This window comes from Talpa occidentalis, unplaced genomic scaffold (genome assembly GCF_014898055.3).
Source record: "Talpa occidentalis isolate TD23 unplaced genomic scaffold, MPIMG_talOcc4v2.1 talOcc4.4, whole genome shotgun sequence".
In the NCBI taxonomy this organism is placed as follows: Eukaryota; Metazoa; Chordata; class Mammalia; order Eulipotyphla; family Talpidae; genus Talpa; species Talpa occidentalis.
The window spans coordinates 7,585,140-7,599,618 of NW_023604295.1; the positions used below are offsets into that span (position 1 = coordinate 7,585,140).

Genomic DNA, 14,479 nt, shown 5'->3' on the forward strand with positions numbered 1-14,479 from the left:
ACGCCAAATAAAACAGTAGTGTCAATGCTGTAACTTGTTCTGAGAATGGGAGTTTATTCCAAAATGAATGCTATCTTAGGGAACATTGAACATAATACCAGTTCTACTTTAGTTTATACATGACTCTGCCAGCAATAACACTCAATCTACACAGAAAACTGCACCCTGCAGAACTGGGGTGGGTACACATACCACATACATACACATATGCACACACGCAGACATCTCTCCTCCTCCGTCACCAGCTGTGCCACACCTGTCCACACCTTCTGTTAAAACTTTCCGTCCCATTTCAGAGAATCTTTCGTCATTCCCAAGCCACTGTCATTCACAAACTGCCGCCATCCTGATAGCCATTTCTACAAGCTAACTTAGATCTTTTTAAGGTGAAGTGCTATATTTAAGGAACATTCAAGCACTTCTTAACCATTTAATGTGTGTTAAACTGTGCTGCTGTTTGGTGAGTCACAGCAGAAATTTTTGAGTGTTGTGCCCTAACTATTTTTTCCCATATGCCCTGGGAATTTACACAGTTATACATAGCTTAGTGATTTTATTTATTTATTTATTTATTTATTTTTTTATTTTTATTTATTTATTTATACAAGCACTGGGTACAGTCAGAAGCGCAGGAGGGTGAGAGAATTCACCAGAGCCAGAGCGGGGAGCAGAGCAGGCAGAAGGACTGAAGTACACTGCTGAGGGGAGCAGCGGGCGGCAGGAGAGGTCTGCACGCCATGTGGGACCCTCCTCCGGTGGCCGGGGGCAGCTGGGGATCGAACTGGCGCTGCATAGGCTGCGGGCAGCTTCGCAACCCGGTGCTCAACTGCTGCGCCACCGGGGAGGCCCCAGTGATTTTATTTTTAACATATGTTTTGTCATGACTGAACTGATGGTACTCACCAAATGGTAAGTCACAGAGAGATTACTAGAAGGTACATGATAGGACAGTATCTTTCATATGTTCAATAGCCTCCAGTCTCTTGAGTTTTCATATTTATATTCCCCCTTACATCTTTGTGTATGTGCGCACGTATGTGCACGTACACACACACACACACACACACACACACACACACTCAACACTCAAGTCAGTCATAGAAGTAGCATGAAAAGCAGGCCTGGAACCTTGGGATCGTGAAATTCTGGACATCATTGAGTCACTGTAGGGTTTTTCTTGGATGGAGAGGCTTTGCATCAGTGATTGTCACTTATTTTTCATCTTTGGTGCCCTGTAGCCATCAATAAAAATAAATTCATCGTATTGACTTTGAAAGAACAAAGAGAGGCCATCTTATAATGTTTTGTGGTAACACTGTAGGTTTTAACTGTAACTTGATGTTTTACTAATGATTCTTTGTTTCCTTCTTGATGCATCCATAGTATCTGAACAGACATTACAGTCAGGTACAGTATAGAAAATCAACCTACAAAAAAGAAAAAAACTTTTTCATTATTTTTCTAAAGTTGATATTGTAAATCAATAAAGTCATATAAATGGAAATCTTATTTTGCCCTCAGATTCTAACAGGATAATTGAGTCCTTGTTTTATTTGAGGAAAAAATGTGAAGTTAAGCAAACAAACAACTTCACTTAGAAGAAAATATGCAGCGCTCTTTGTCTTCCTCTAGTAAATGCGTAACTCCAATTAAATATAATTTATCTAGTGTTAATTTCACTTTTATATTTTATTGAACAAATGTTACTAGTATTATACTTTAAACAGGCTAATGGGGAAAAAAACAGTGACTTATTTTGGCTTAGTTGCATAGTATTTTGTGATATTATCACTACTCAATAATATTTAAAGGCATTTTCACTTTCTCATTGTGGATGAAATATTTTCCATGACTATAATATGTGAACTAAAATACAATCTGAAATCTTCTTAAAAGCATTAAGATGCTCATAAAGTTAGAAGAGTTAAGCATGTAAGATCTAAAGGTCACTGTTTATCTTGCCCTTCCTGTTCGTAGAATCTCATGGCTTCATTCCTGGGAAAAGGTCTGTGATCTTGACTTTAAACATGAAGTTGTGGCAAAAAAGCATAAGCTATGCTATTGCCAGAAGTTTAGCTGAAAAAAATTTATTTATTTCCCTTCACTAAGACTGGAAATCACTCAACATTTGTTCTACTTAGTTATGTGGTAGATAACTGTTTATTGTTGTTTTGAGAAGGATGGAGGTAGAAGGGGCATTTGGGTATATTTTGAATGATGAAGTCAGTTTTCTGAAATGAGGTATTTAGGATTGACATCTATTTGAACATAGACTTACTACTTTTTTTCTGCATATTAAGATGCCTACTAGTTAATAATAAGAAAAGAATTTTTGTAACTTTTCATTCCATTTAAATACAGAGTTTCCTATTTCATATAACATGGCAACATGTTTTTGTTCACACAGTTCATTTTTTTTTGCTGAATATTTTAAACTGCTCAATCATAGAGCTTGGATTTTGATGTAGAAGGGAATGCAGAAGCTGCTATCATAGTCATAACAATGACAGTGACTTCAGTTAGAAAGGCCAGTAATAAACCATAGTGATGGAGAGTAATTCTTTACGTGGGAACAGCCAACTTTTAATTAACCTTACCTGCAGGCCAGAACGAATAATCTGTTTTCATCACCACCTGACGCCTCTATACAAATAAATTAAATTACAAGAGGATTAGAACTTGGCGTGTCTATCTCCGGGAACACAGTTTAGCATCTAAATCACAGTTCTTTCAGGGGATTCACAACTCAAAACTATTTTCATTATAATACTGAGATAGTTTTGCCCTAATTTTTACTCTCGTTCTTTTAAAATTGTCGTATCTTATTGTCATAAAATAATAACTATAATAAATATAAACTAAGATCATGTAGTAAAAGGTGAGAGTATCATTCTGATATCCTTTTCTTCTTACTAGTTAACTGCCAATTAAGTACATAGTATCTGTTTTTATTTTGAGGTCCTGTTAAGCTTCTATCTAATTTAAGTGCCAAGAATTTAACTTAAGCAAAATAAAATGTGGTTTAGAAGGAAGAAAGGCAGGTGTTTGTCAGAAATTATTGCAGGAAGAAGATTTAGGGTTCAAAATTATTGAGCATTCATTCATCAATTATTTAGTGAGTACTTACTATGCCCCAGGTACTCTTCTAGTCAGTAGAGAGAATGCAGTAAATAAAATTCTGCTTTCATGGAGCTCCAGTCTTATGATGGGAGAGAGATAGTCACAGAATGAATAAATAAAGTACATAATTTGGAATTGGCAATAAATTCTATAGAAAGAAATAAAGCAACAATGGAACATGGAAGGTTTGGGACAGAATGAAACTTTGAATAAGGTGGTCTCTGGGAAAGCAAAAACCTGAAAGAGGTAAGGAAGCAAGTGTTGCAACAAGTGGAACAGCCAGTGCAAAGGCCCTGTGCTGGGAACAGCCCTAGAATCTTTTTGAAATAGTAGGGAAACCAATGGCTGAGTAAGATTGAACAGGGAAGGGGTAGGTAGCAGATGAGGACAGAAGGGCAAGGGCAGATTGTTCAGTGCCTTGTAGACCATTGTTAAGGAGTTTGGCTTCTGCTCTGAGCAAGATGGCAAGCATTTAGTAATGACTTCAATCTCTGACATATCATTATTGTCCATAATTTACATTTGTCAAGGAGCCATTATTCATCAAACCACCTATTAGTAGTTAGAATCTTAAATGTAATCTCCAATTAAATGTTTTGGGGGGAAAATAAAATTTATATTTTTATCAGCCTCCACGTGAAAGTCATATGAAAGGCAATTGCTGTAGTCCTAAAATCAGTTTCTAATTTTGTATATTATAAAATAATGTGCTCTTTCATCAAAACAGAACTGTTTTTTCTGCATGATTTATGTTGCTGTAATAGCTTTGTAATAGCTCTTATTACTTTGACTATTGCATTTAATGTTCTTAAAAAAAATTGCTGTAGGTTAATTGCATTGTGCTGGGCTTTCAAGGCTGATCTCTATCTGTGCCTGTGCATGTACATTATGCTTGTTTTGTCTTATGATAATTGTACTTCCACACATTTTTCTCAGTTATGAGAACTATATGGTTTAATGCTAAAATTCTTTTGTGTCTTGGTTTTGATTAGCATCTTCTAAAGTTCTAAAGAACATGTGTGAGAATTTCTACAAGTATTCGAAGCCCAAGAAAATCCGAGTGTGTGTCGGAACATGGAATGTGAACGGAGGGAAGCAGTTCCGCAGCATAGCTTTTAGGAATCAGACTCTCACTGACTGGCTTCTTGATGCACCCAAGTTAGCTGGCATCCAGGAGTTTCAAGGTTGGCTTTTTATAGTATGGATTCAATTAATATAAACTATGACTCACTGATCTAGAAAACAACTATAGCACTTCACAATATGCATTTTTATATAAAAGAAATTTGGATTTGTAAAAACTAAGACCAACATTTTTATAAACTCTGTTAATGTCTTATCTCTTTTTAATTCCTAGACCTTTATTTTCCTTTATTAAAAAAGTTTAAAAAAATTTCTTCTTTGATACTTGATTTGGTACATATATAAACAGGTATCTTTAAAGGCATACCAATATAGAAGAAAAACTAGTCTTATGGTTTTAAATTGGAACAAGGCAAGCTTATTATGTAATTGATAATTTCAGTTTCATTTTCAAACCTCGTATGTTCCATTTTTCAAATCTAGTCCTCAGTCTGGTCACTAAGAACATTCAGAGTGGATGCTGAGCGTTCTCACAAAACCTACATTTGTTGGTCTGTAATTTAACAGGTCTAGCTTATCACTGTGAGGAACTTGATTGTCATTCAGTTTGGGTACTCTGCCATCATGCTGTTACTAATCAGAACCAGGCGTTAAGCTGAGGATGCTTTCATTAAGATTTTGATTGGAATCATGAATTTGAGGCTGCCGCTTTTTTTTTTTAAATTCAGCTTTAATTCCTTTTCAGAATGGTGTGCACTTGTCAATTAGTGTATGTGAAGGTGACATACATAGGAAATAGTGTGAGATACAAATTTTACTTCTTACTTCCCTTTAGTCATGTTAAACCCTGGGATTTTTCTCAAAGTTTCATTAAAATGCCCCTTTTCACTTAGACTGATGCTAGTTTGGAATTGTGGCTGTAATTACTATTATTACTAATAGCTAATACAATTCTAAGTACTTCATATTTATTTACATTCATTTAATCCTCATAGCAGACCTACTGCACAGATGCTATTGTCCAATTTCAAAGATGAGAAAACTGAGACACAGAAGGGAAGTGGCCTGCCCGAGGCTGTGCAACTAATAGTGACAGAACCAGGATTTGGATTCAGGGGGTGTGTTCCCAAGTCTTTGTGTCATACTGCATGTTACGTGTGAACTTGGGCAAGTTGCTTAGGCTCTTCAAAGTCTCAGTTTCCTGTCTGTAAATAAAAGACAGAAATACTTTGTTTCATGATGTGTGTAGTAATTAAATGAAATGATGCGTATTTGGGCAATAACAGTAAATAAATATTCTTTCTTTTCCATTTTTCAGTATTAGTTCCTAGTGTTCGTAGGCTCTTTCTAGCTATTTATCCTCATTTCTGAATACTTGCACTCCTCAAAGTACCCCTGGGTAGCTTATCTCAAGCAGCTTTGTTGTCTTTCAGTCCTTGTCAGCTATGAGAGAGCAGACGGCTAGAACAGCAGGGTCCATCTCATCCCCCGAAAAGCTTCTGATTTTTCTGGATTTCTTCCACCTAGCAAATAGATCAAGCCCATGGTTTTCAAATTTGAATGTGCAGAGACCTTCCCAACTGTTAGCTCTAATTTGAGATGGTTTCTCAGCTACTTTGTGCCTTTTCTGAGGATTTCTTTGACCTTCCCAGTGTACCTTTGAGAAATATATTTTTTCTCTGCCTTACAGTGATTTCTGAAAGGACTTAAGGATCTTCAAGAATAACATTTTTTTAAATTGATTTATTTTTTAATTTTTGGTTTCTTAATTTTGTACATTTTTTACATCATTTTTCATTTTTGTACAATGTATGCATTTTAAAGAAGCAAATTTGAATAGAAAGCAAATTTGGAGTAATCTTGCCCCCCTGATGGGTTTTTGCCTTTCATTTGAATTTGGTTAAACTTAAAACACAAAAATGGACTACTTTGCGATCTGGTATTGATCTTTGTTGGATTGTCATTTGACTAAAGTTGTTATTTTAAAAGTCTTTCTTGGATGCTTAATTGTAGATAAAAGAAGTAAGCCAACTGATATATTTGCAATTGGTTTTGAAGAAATGGTGGAGTTGAATGCTGGAAATATTGTGAATGCAAGGTAAGTGAGGTGACATGGGCACATTTTCCAACTGAGGGGCATGTAGGGGCTTCTTAAACTGCGGAATAGTTTAAACTTTGTAGTTTGGGGATCTTTCTGTACTCTTAAAAATGTAACCTTAAAGGTGCTCAAGATATATCAATGAATAAAACAGACAACAACCCTACCTGCATGATCTATTCTAATGGGAAAGAGACAATCAAGAGTAACTATAAGTAAATGATAAAGCTTGTTGAAAGATGGTGAGTACAGTGGAGTAGAACTGAGGAAAAGGGGATAAGGCATGTGCAGGTGGGAGGTGTGTGCATTCTTAATTGGAATGGTCAGGTAGAGTTCATTAAGAAAATGTTTGAGGGGTGAGCTGAAGAAAGCTATTACTCTCATTTCAGAATCCAAGTCATAGAGGTGGGCTATGGGTGGTCATGAATCCGTGTTCTGAATTTGTATTTTGGAGGTGGTATGGCACAGTGCCAGACAGATGGGATGGGATGTAAGGTCATGGTCTGGCTCACCTCTTGTCATCTGTCTTGCACTCCATTGGAGGTTCTTAGCCACTTATTATTCCTAAAATTTATAAATGTTGGAGCATTGATCCTGCCTTCTTTGTGTGAACTGTGTTTCAGAGTAATTGACTATATGATAAAAGTTCTTTATAAAAGAATTCCAACTTATTACAAAATCCTGTGGAATGCTGAAATTATAAAATCAATATTTTGTAACACCCAGTGAATAGGCCTAGTCAATGATTAACAATAGATGTAAAGCCCTAGAAGATGAATTAATGGGGGAACTTTTTATAATAAAGAGTTGATTAGATTGTTACTATCTCAACAGCTGACCAAGTGTAACATCACAGAAAGTGTACTTCCTGTTGTGATATAAGGGTGACTGTACCGCCCAAGAGATTATTGTTGCCAAAATAAATAAATTGAAGGTGTTTCTTTTTTTTTTTTTTTTTTTTTTTTTAAAGATTTATTTATTTATTTATTTATTTATTTATACAAGCACTGGGTACAGTCAGAAGTGTGGGAGGGTGAGAGAATTCACCAGAGCCAGAGCGGGGAGCAGAGCAGGCAGAAGGACCGAAGTACACTGCTGAGGGGAGCAGCGGGCGGCAGGAGAGGTCTGCGCGCCATGTGGGACCCTCCTCCAGTGGCCGGGGAGCAGCCGGGGATCGAACCGGCGCTGCAGAGGCTGCGGGCAGCTTCACAACCCAGCGCTCAACCGCTGCGCCACCGGGGAGGCCCTGAAGGTGTTTCTTAATCAGGCTTCTATATTAACCAGTTTAAAGCAAATGCTAGGGGTAGAGGGACAAGGTAAGATAGCATGTGAACACATCAGCCAAATCCACATTTTACAAATGACCCAGCTTCTTAAAAAATAAATGGCATTAATAGAGGGTAGAGTGGGGAGACTTGAAAATCACTAGAGATTAGGAGAGATTCAAGAGGCAAGTGCAATGTGTGGGCCTTATTTAGACCCTGCTTTAAAGAAAGCAGCTATAAGAAGATAATTGTTTAGATAATCAGGAAAATTTAAATATGAACAAATATGAAATGATAAGTAAGGAATTTTAAAATTCAAGTGTGACTATAGCATCACATTTTTTATGTAAAAATGAAAGTGCCCTGTTGTAGTAGGGATGCATGCAAAAGTATTTACAGGTGAACTGATATATGTCTTAGACTTGGTTTAAAATATTCCACACTTAAAAAAAAATGAGATAAGAAAAAGATGAACAAAATATTGATAACTGTTTAATCTGGCTAAATGTATACAGTAGTTTATTTTATGATTATCTTTTTCTGTGTTTACATTTAAAAATTTCTGTAAGATTTTAAAATATATAGTAATTATACTCCAGAAAAATAAAAAGGGGAAAAGTGTCTGGAAGCATACACTTCTGTATTATCCTAATGAACACATAAGGAAAAACATACACACTTGAGATTACTCACATGCTGAGTTCTCATTCAATAAGGTAACTCAGATTTTGTTTGGAGAGGAGTAATAGATTTTGAAGTATAATATTGTCTTGGCTAAATTTTGAGTTTTTCTTTTAAAGGAAATAACAGCTTGCATAGAGTTTCCTGTCCTTGGGTTTCATAATAGCAGGTTACAGTTTTACTAATTAAGGTTTAATTGACCAGTATCACTATCTTTTGAAAGATTCTCTTTTTCATGTTTTCTGGTAGCACAACAAATCAGAAGCTCTGGGCTGTGGAACTTCAGAAGACCATCTCCAGAGACAACAAATACGTGCTGCTGGCCTCTGAGCAGTTGGTGGGCGTCTGTCTGTTTGTCTTTATCAGACCGCAGCACGCTCCTTTTATCAGGTCAGTGAACAGAACACTCTTGTGAGGTTACTTCCTTCCACCAGATGACCAGAAAACGGCCTCAAATGTTTGCTGCCTCAGAGAAACACTTATTTGTGGTTCTTATAAAAATGTTTTTGTTTAAAGACTCACTCACAGTTTTACTGTACTCTTTACAGCCTTGCCCTCAAAGCCCCAGGCAATGTGTAGTTATAATAATTATGTAATATACAGTCCTAATTTCTTTTAAAAAATTTTTTATTGAAGTAGCATTGGTTTATGACATTGTATAGATTTCAGGTGCACATCTTTGTAAATCAGCATCTGTATATCATACACATATTCCTAATTTCCTACAAGGACTACTGAACTTTCAGATCTTTGATTTGAAATTCTTTGTTTTAAAGGGATGTTGCAGTTGATACAGTGAAGACTGGGATGGGAGGGGCAACTGGAAACAAGGGAGCAGTTGCGATCCGGATGCTGTTCCATACCACAAGCCTTTGCTTCGTCTGCAGCCACTTTGCTGCAGGGCAATCACAAGTCAAAGAGAGAAATGAAGATTTTGTAGAAATAGCACGGAAGTTGAGTTTTCCTATGGTAAGCACTTGCTGCTTGTTCTTCAAGGAGAAGTTCTAAGACTTATTTTAATTTACCCAAAATTTTAGATCAGTGTGTTTGTAAATTTAACATGGTTCCTAAAAGCATCAACAGTTTTTGCATAGATAAATATTTCATGAGTTTATCGTAGTTAGATTAAATAAACTGGGCATAGCCAGAAAGCAGATCTATCTGAGGCAACAAAAATAGTTGTAAAATACTTCTGTCTTAATTATTTTGGTTGTTTTGAATTTAAAATTCCATCTCCTTGCTTCCAGGGAAGGATGCTATTTTCCCATGACTATGTATTTTGGTGTGGCGATTTCAACTATCGAATTGATCTTCCTAATGAAGAAGTTAAAGAACTGATAAGACAGCAAAATTGGGATTCTCTTATAGCAGGAGATCAACTTATCAATCAGAAAAATACTGGACAGGTATATAAATATATATATCTATATATACTTCAGAAGACACTTGCATTGAAAAGAAGGGAATTGTTGGTTATGAAACACACTTTCCTTCATTGTAATGTTCCCTTTTTGTTACTCTCTTGGAGTCTTTTTATACTTAATAAATATATATTTGTAGTTTAATAGATACAGAATTGCCTTTCCTTTAAAGGAAAAAAAAACCCTCATAATTCTTAGGAGGAAAAAATCAGTCTCTGCAAGACTCACTTTCTTTTTGTTTTCTGAAGCTTTTTTTTTTTTTAATGTTGAAATAACATTAGTTTACAACAGTGTTTGTGTTTTAGAGGTATAGGATCTCCCCCTTCAGGTTTAGATCATGTTCAAGTGAAAGAACATACATGTTTTTCTGTAGTGATAGCAAATTTAGAATCTTAGACTTCAAGGCCCCTGTTTTTTTGGCTTTAAAGATCCTGTGGTAATCTACTTTATTTATCTTTTGTGTATTTCTCTTATCATATGCTTTTGGAAACGTATTTCTTTTTTAGATTTATTTTTTATTTATACAATAGCTGGGGTACAAGCCAGAGGTGCGGGAGGGTGAGAGGATTCACCAGAGACAGAGTGGGTTGCAGAACAGGCAGACAGACCGAAAGCACTGCTGGAAGGAAGCAGCAGGTGCGACAGGAGAGGTCTGCCACGCTATGTGGGAATCTTCCTGGCTGGCCAGGAATCGAACCGTGCTGCCAAGGCTGCGGACAGCTTCATAGCGCTGTGCTCAATCAGCTGTGCCACCGGGGAGGCCCTGGAAATATATTTCTTAAAACTTATAGTCACAATATTTTGGAAGAAATAATGTAAAAAAATTTGGGGAGGCAGTTAAGAAGTCATCAGACTTTGAGGTCATCAGACTTAAGTTCTAACACTTTGGGCGCCACCAGAATTCTTTAGTTCCTCACTTGAGATAAGAGTTTAAGCCCGATGACTTCCAAAATCCCACACAGAACTATAGCTCAAGGGCTAGTGGAATTCCATTGTTCACATTTTTGTACTTTATTCAATTGAAGATCAAACAAATGGAATGAGAAAGGCCATGTCTTAGTTTGTTTTTTCTTAAGCTTAGTTCCCTCCAGCTAACAAAACCCATCAGATGCACACACATTTCCTGTAAGAGTCCAGCACATAGTAGACATGTAATGAATGGCTTCCTGAATGGAAACAACTTGTTTTGCCTTTTTTTTAAATAGTAGGCTATCTTTTTATTTATGTATTTATTTTTAAGATTTACTTATCCATGCATACAAGAACCCGGGTACACGCCAGATGGGTGGGAGGGTGAGAGGATTCACCAGAGACAGAGAGGGGAACAGAACAGGCAGACTGACTGAAATACACTGCAGAGGGGAACAGTGGGTGAGACAGGAGTGGTCCGCCGCGCCATGTGGGATTCTCACCGGCTGGCCGGGATCAAACTGGCGCTGCAGAGACTGCGGACAGCTTCTCAGCGCTGAGCTCAACCACCTGTGCCACCAGGGGAGGCCTTTGTTTTGCATTTTTGAATAACTTACTTTGTGTGTGTTTATTTTAGATTTTTAGAGGATTTTTAGAGGGAAAAGTAACCTTTGCACCGACGTACAAGTATGATTTATTTTCTGATGACTATGACACCAGTGAAAAGTGCCGCACCCCTGCCTGGACAGACCGTGTGCTGTGGAGAAGGAGGAAGTGGCCTTTTGATAGATCAGGTTGGGAGATGCACTTCCTTATTTAAATGAATTAGTGCGAATTAGTTTATAAGGAAATAAGAAGGCTAATCTGTTCAACACAGTTCATCTAGAATAGAATAATATTTAAATATGAAAGATTTTTTTTTAATTTTCTCAGACCTTATACCAATTTAATTTTTCAATCAATGTTCTTTCAGTGACATAAAATCGTACAAAGAGAAGCCAGGAAATATTTTTATAACATTTTCAGTTGAAAATTGAAAACCTTTAATAAGGTTTTTAACCTGAAGAGCTAAAGTGGTTTGGAATTATTTTGAACTAATACTTATCTATTAAATTATTTATGAAATACTGTTTGGTCATAGACATTTAAGTAATCTCAGAATTAAAGCCTATTCTTAATTTTACTAAGTAAAACATAAAATGATAAGTTTACCAAAAAGCAACTTTTTCTAACTTAAAGGTGTCTAGAATTCTTGCCTGTTAGCTGGTGTACCTGGCATCCCAACCTCAGACAACGAAGCTAATGAAACAAGAGATAGCTCTATGCTCACACGATCTGTCATGCTCATGTGGCTTCTCTTGTGTTCTTAATACAGCTGAAGATTTAGATCTTCTAAATGCTAGTTTCCAAGATGGAAGCAAAATCCTCTACACGTGGACTCCTGGCACTTTGCTGCACTATGGGAGAGCTGAGCTTAAGACTTCAGACCACAGGTCAGTATCCCAGTGATGCTTCACATTTGTTCTGAATGCATCATTTTTAAACATTTCTAATACCTCTATTTTCCTTTGCCTTAAGGCCTGTCATTGCCCTGATTGATATAGATATATTTGAAGTTGAAGCTGAAGAGAGGCAAAATATTTATAAAGAAGTAATTGCCGTTCAGGGACCACCAGACGGTACCGTGTTAGTCTCAATCAAAAGTGCTTCACCAGAACATAACTTTTTTGATGATGCTTTGATTGATGAGCTTTTGCAGCAGTTTACAAATTTTGGTGAAGTTATACTCATAAGGTAAGTAAAATATTTCTATATTAGAAGTCATTGTATTTAGTGTTTGAATTGTGTATGAGAAACTATAGGGAAACCATATTCTAGAAATGTTATTCAAAGAATGCACAGGTTTTAAAACTGAATTTTCTACTAAAAATTTAAAGTCAAAGAATAAAATATATGAACAATTGATAATAAAATATGTACACAATGAGAATAGATCTTACAAGTTTCCTATATCACATAATAAGTCACAAAGCTGTATGGCAAAATGAAGCTGTGATTTTTTTTTTTTTTTTTTTTTTTTTTTAAGCATAGAGGAATACATTTTTTTTTAAGGAGAGATAGGAGATGGACACCCACGGCTGCCTCCATATTCTGGTTGTTACATCTTAAGACAACCAAGTGAGAATACAAATGTAGAATCTAGACAATGTAGTGACTCCCCCCTCTCCCTTCCTCTCCAGTTTAAGAAATTTGATGTCTTGAGTAATTTTAAATATGTTTAATTTGTAATTAATGCAGAAGCAGCACTGCCAGATGATGATGAGTCAGGAGTCATCCATTACAGTCTTGGTTTCTGTCATTGACTTAACCATCTGCCTCTTATAGACCCAGATGCCTTTTTTTTTTTTTTTTAAATTTTATTGTTATATTCCCCATACAATTGCAGCCCCCCCATTCTGACCCCAATCCCTCCCCTCCCACCCCCGCCCCCCAAAAAAGTGTCTCTGGTTCATAGTTTTTTGTTGATTTTGATTTTCACTTTCTTATAGTTATTCATTTTCCTGGTCCCTTATTTAAGTTTTCTAGATTCCTGCTATGAGTGAGACCATCTGGTATTTTTCTTTTTCTTTCTGGCTTATTTCGCTGAGCATGATCCCTTCCAGCGCCATCCATGTTGCTGCAAATTGCATGTGTTTATCTTTTTTGAATGCTGAGTAATATTCCATGGTATATATGTACCACATCTTCTTGATCCAGTCATCTATTTTTGGGCATTTGGGTTGTTTCCAAAGCTTAGCTATTGTAAACAGTGCTGCTATAAACATAGGGGTGCAGGTGTTCTTTGGAATTGATGTTTCTGTGTCCTTTGGGTAAATACCTAGGAGTGGAATTGCTGGATCATATGGAAGCTCTATGTTTAGTAGGTCCAGAAATCTCCACACAGCTTTCCACATTGGTTGGACCAGTTTGCACTCCCACCAACAGTGCAGAAGAGTTCCTTTTTCTCCACACCCTCGCCAGCATTTGTTGTTGCTAGTTTTTTTAATATGTGCCATTCTCACTGGTGTAAGATGGTATCTCATGGTAGTTTTCATTTGCATTTCCCTGATGGCAAGTGATGTTGAACATTTTTTCATATGCCTGTTGGCCATTTGCATTTCCTCTTCAGAGAAGTTTCTTTTTAGCTCTTCTGCCCATTTTTGGACTGGATTATTTTCTTTGTTGTTGTTGAGTCTCATCAGCTCTTTGCAGATTTTTGTGATCAGTCCTTTATCATTAGTGTTGGGTGCAAAAATGTTCTCCCAGTTGGTGGGGTTTCTCTTTGTTTTTGTTATTGTCTCTTTTGCTGTGCAGAAGCTCTTTAATTTGATGTAGTCCCAGCTGTTTATCTTTGCCTTCACTATCACTGCTTTGGGTGATGTGTCTGTAAAGATGTCTTTGATGTGCAAATCACGTAGTGTTTTGCCTATATTTCCTTCTATATATTTTATGGTTTCAGGTCTTATGTCTAGTTCTTTAATCCATTTTGAGTTGATTTTTGTGTATGGTGTGAGGTAGTGGTCAAGCTTCATTCTTTTGCATGTAGCGACCCAGTTTTCCCAGCACCATTTACTGAACAAACTTTCTTTGCTCCAATGCATAGTCTTTGCTCCTTTGTCAAAGATTAGTTGACCATAAATCTGTGGGTTTACTTCTGGATTTTCTATTCGATTCCATTGGTCTGTATGTCTGTTCTTGTTCCAATACCATGCAGTTTTGATGATTATGGCTTTGTAGTATAGTTTGAAGTCTGGGAGTGTACCAGATGCCTTTTTAAAAAAATGTTCTCTTTCAAGTGCATAGCAGTTTTGAGAGATCAAATGGCATGGGTATGTGTGAATTTCATAGGGAAGAGGTACTAT

At 36.6% G+C, this 14,479-nt stretch overlaps 1 protein-coding gene across 5 annotated transcripts in view; it reads left to right on the forward strand.

Moving 5' to 3' along the window:
- The window catches only part of SYNJ1 (synaptojanin 1), a 75,619-nt gene that overhangs the window by 38,098 nt on the left and 23,042 nt on the right, over positions 1–14,479 (forward strand). For all 5 annotated transcript variants that reach the window (XM_037525022.2, XM_037525024.2, XM_037525023.2 and 2 more), the window contains exons 13-20: positions 4,113–4,304; positions 6,217–6,301; positions 8,497–8,637; positions 9,024–9,216; positions 9,495–9,653; positions 11,215–11,371; positions 11,953–12,070; positions 12,156–12,371. In XM_037525022.2, the coding sequence (XP_037380919.1) occupies positions 4,113–4,304; positions 6,217–6,301; positions 8,497–8,637; positions 9,024–9,216; positions 9,495–9,653; positions 11,215–11,371; positions 11,953–12,070; positions 12,156–12,371 (1,261 nt within the window). The remainder of the gene's footprint in view (positions 1–4,112; positions 4,305–6,216; positions 6,302–8,496; positions 8,638–9,023; positions 9,217–9,494; positions 9,654–11,214; positions 11,372–11,952; positions 12,071–12,155; positions 12,372–14,479) is intronic.